Source organism: Anneissia japonica, unplaced genomic scaffold (assembly GCF_011630105.1).
Source record: "Anneissia japonica isolate Jap-2015-1 unplaced genomic scaffold, ASM1163010v1 scaffold1104_len307771_cov217, whole genome shotgun sequence".
Taxonomy (NCBI): domain Eukaryota; kingdom Metazoa; phylum Echinodermata; class Crinoidea; order Comatulida; family Comatulidae; genus Anneissia; species Anneissia japonica.
Genome location: NW_022755771.1, coordinates 24,756 through 28,686, shown reverse-complemented (window position 1 = coordinate 28,686; position 3,931 = coordinate 24,756). Strand labels below are relative to the sequence as shown.

The 3,931-nt window shown below is 30.4% G+C and overlaps 1 protein-coding gene across 1 annotated transcript; it reads right to left on the bottom strand.

The window, feature by feature from the left end:
• Nucleotides 1–204: 204 nt before the first annotated feature.
• Nucleotides 205–3,844, bottom strand: LOC117123747 (phospholipid phosphatase-related protein type 5-like; the record flags this gene model as incomplete). Its single annotated transcript, XM_033269756.1, is given in 2 exon segments — nucleotides 205–2,147; nucleotides 3,668–3,844. Coding segments are annotated over 2 exon segments (654 nt in total), but the record flags the coding sequence as incomplete, so codon positions are not given.
• Between the last annotated feature and the right edge of the window lie 87 nt (nucleotides 3,845–3,931).

The following is a 3,931-nucleotide window of genomic DNA, read 5'->3' as shown; positions in this document are numbered from 1 at the left end:
GCTACTGGATACTAATATTCATGAGTAACCTCTGACTCGCTGAGAGATGATGTACTGTAGCCCACAAACATAACTGAAAACAACATAATCTATAAATACGATTCATCATATGTTCAGTTTATTATTAAAAAATAAATTCTTTAAAATTACATCATCCAATGTATACTGGAAAAAAAGAAAAAGAAAATGAAAACAACACAAGTATACAAAAACAGCATTAAATTTTATTTCTAAAATATTATTAAAAAATATAATTAATTGTAATGATTATACAGAGAATGAATGCTTCATATAATTACATCAAGAACAGTAAAAATACTAGAATTTCCTTTATACATTACTGAATGACCCCTCTTTTTCCGTTTTGTAATTTTTAAAAATGTATTCTTACATAAGGCCCTGTAAAGTCGGCCTGTAAATTATAAATAAAATTGTAGTACAGACTAGCTAAAGTTCACAATAGTTTATAGTAAAAATAGTATGCCTGTTATTGTTTTATACTATATCTCTTGATTAATATAGATGAAGGTATATCATATGTCATTGCAAATATCTATATAATTCGATCTTTTCTTGTATTGTGAATGTTATTTAGGCTAACACACACATTTGTTTGTTAATTTTCAGAATAACTTTTGAACACATATATATAAAAAAAAATAAATCAATATATAATTAATTCTGAATGGAAATTTCGTACCAACTCACCGATATGATAAACATGTGTACACCGTATACACATGGTTGCAATAGTGTAGTCCTAAATAAACAACGGAATATCAGTCAATTAACAAAAAACCATCAATAATAATCAATCCATAAATACAAATCAATAAATACAATCAACCCATCATTAGTATAATTAATATTCATCAATTAGCGTCAAAACAACTCAGTTTAGAAACAAATGAGATTAATGGTAATAGGCCTACAATAATATGTAACACATTTCACAAATCACATCATTTTATTGGATTTTACAGAAATACATTCCCAGGTAATATCAGGGGCGGATCCAGAATTTTTCAAAAGGGGAAGGGGGCACAAAAACTTCAGAATATGTAAGTAGCACATAACATTGATATGTATTGAAATTTTTAAAATTTAGTAGCAAAACAGCTGGGGTAAACGTTCCCCCACCCCGGTTCCCCCTTCTGGATCCGTCCCTGAATATAATGGTAAGGCTTTAACGCTTTGGCGACTAAATAACTTTATGCTTACAAGTGATTTGTATGCATTAAACATAGAGTTATGAGTTTTTTCCTGGCCCCGCCCACTTATACTCCTTTCTGAAAAATTGGACATTAGGCTTTCCATTGAGCATATCGCGGCGACAACACCGGGATTTTACATGTCCAACCTCTCAATTCATTTGCGGAGACGATAGTGCTCATAGGGGCTGATGATGATGAGATACACGAATTCTTAAAGAAGAATGTTTTTTTAATTATTTCGGGCTAGTAAATCTGTGTGTATTTTGTTTAATTACTACTTTCACCTATATGCTTTAACTGCATATGCTTGTGTTTCATTGTTGTCTATATAAACTCTTAATGGTAAATTTTATGATGCAGGTATTTAATTAACGTTATAAATAGTAAGTGTAAAATTATAAAAATACAATGTAAACAATGAAAATAATTTAATATTACTTTTGTGTGAACATTACGTTAGTGGTGGTATAAAAACATTGGCTGATCATCGTCTGCTAGATTCACGTCCGCCTCCACACCAGCAGCATCGTGTGTTTCTTTCTGAATTAATGCAGATATTGTAGATTGGTGAACGTCATTAAATTCTTCAGCTTCTGCCGAAAATGAAGGCAATGGAGGCTGATGATTATAAACAAACGCTTCTTGTTGACGGTGGTCATCCATGTGGTTATCATTGTAGCTTCGATGAGCAGTATTATATCTATTATACATGCGCGACATAAAATCGTAATCTTTTTCACGACGACTGGCCTGGCGGCTGGCTTGGCGACTTGATGCACGACTCACTCCCCTTGTTAACGTCTGCATTATTCCACCACCATTGTATTGATCATTTTTTAACTTTTGGGGCTTGAGAATGTCACGATTTGTCAACGGAAGATTTGTTTTCGCTCTTTCAAGAGACCCCTTAAAACTGTTCAGAACATACACACTCTGCAAAAGCAATTAATTGCGCATTCAGTATAGGGTCTAATTTAAAATAATAATAATTACGGTAAATTTAATTTAAATAGAAAAATAGCAATGACAATAACAATTAAAAACAACAGTAAGAAATACCAATGGCAATAAATATGAGAGCAAAAATAATATTATTATTAATTACAAATATACACCTATTGTTACTGGGCAAATGCTTTTGCCATATCACTCCAGTTTTCAAAGTCCTCCACTGGCTTCCTGTCCAGCCAAAAAATAAATAAATTTCAAGATACTGCTGACCACGTACAAGCGCCTTAACTCAGCTTCACCATCCTACATTGAGGAGCTCATCACACTATAATTGTCCTCCTAAGCAATTCATTTAGGTCAACAACAAATTTCATTTAATGGTGTTAATTATCTATCCTTAGGTACTAGAAATATTACTTGCAGAAATAATTTGATAACATTTGTTGAAGAAAATTATTCATTAAATATATTTCAGATCCATTTAGTTAATTCAACTTATCACATACATGTTTTATTTTAATTTTATAATTAGTTTTGTTTATAATATTTGTTTATCTCTGCTTCCGTTATGGTTCGTCCAAATTAATTTATTCAACTTATTGTAAAATCTAAAATAATTGATTTATATTGTTTTTCATCAATAAGGTGTTAAGGTAAGATTAGTTTTATTTAACTATACCTTATTACTCTTTGTCAATTATTTTATTAATTAACGATATATTGTTGACAATAAAAGTTGAAATTAAGATCTATACGCAAAAGAAACTTAACTGTTCAAAACCGACTCTGTTTTCTATGGCAATGCATCATTCATCTTTCCTTCTACTCGTCTTTGGAATGATCGTTCACAAGCTTGAAGCTTATTAGTATTCTTCATTTTTTGGATACTGTTTAGATATTTTATGGTTTCATTCCACTTCTTGTGTTTATTTTGTGTTAAGCGCTTAGAAGCATTGTTTTGTATTAAGCGCTATATAAGACTAACATTATTATTATTATTATTATTATTATTATTATTATTATTATTATTATTATTATTATTATTATTATTATTATTATTATTATTATCAATATTATCATTATCATTATTATTATTATTACTATTATTATTATCATTATTATTATTTATAATATTTAGAGAGGAAAGATAAGGTATATTATTTATGAAGAGAATCGAATGGAACAATGCCAAAGGACGTTTTGGTGTGACATTTTATTATGTATTTATCTAATAATATCCAAAAGTATTGAGATAATATGGTTATTCAAATGTTTAATGGGATGAACCGTGTTGGCAACTAAAACCATACAGGGAGATAGGAGAAAAGATTATCTGTGTCTTGGTAAATGAGGCCATTTTGCTGAGCCCAGTTTTTAAGCCATTCGGGGGCAGCGGAAAAATAATAATGGTGAGGAAATAATAATATGTATTTCAAAATGTTGGCCCAATAGTTACTTTTAATACATAACTTTAGTACATAATTGTTTAGTGGATACTTTACCATATATGCAGCTATAAATATACCGATAACACATCCACCTATGACGTCAGTCCAATGTTCCTGGTGATTAGCTACTCTATCAAGACACACCATGAAAGGAAGCAACACAATTCCAGCGAAAAATACAGGACGAAGTGTCCGAGCAGAAGTTATGGTCATCATTTCTGACAAATATATCTAGAAATAAAATTGAAAAATACAGGACGAAGTGTCCGAGCAGAAGTTATGGTCATCATTTCTGACAAATATATCTAGAAATAAAAG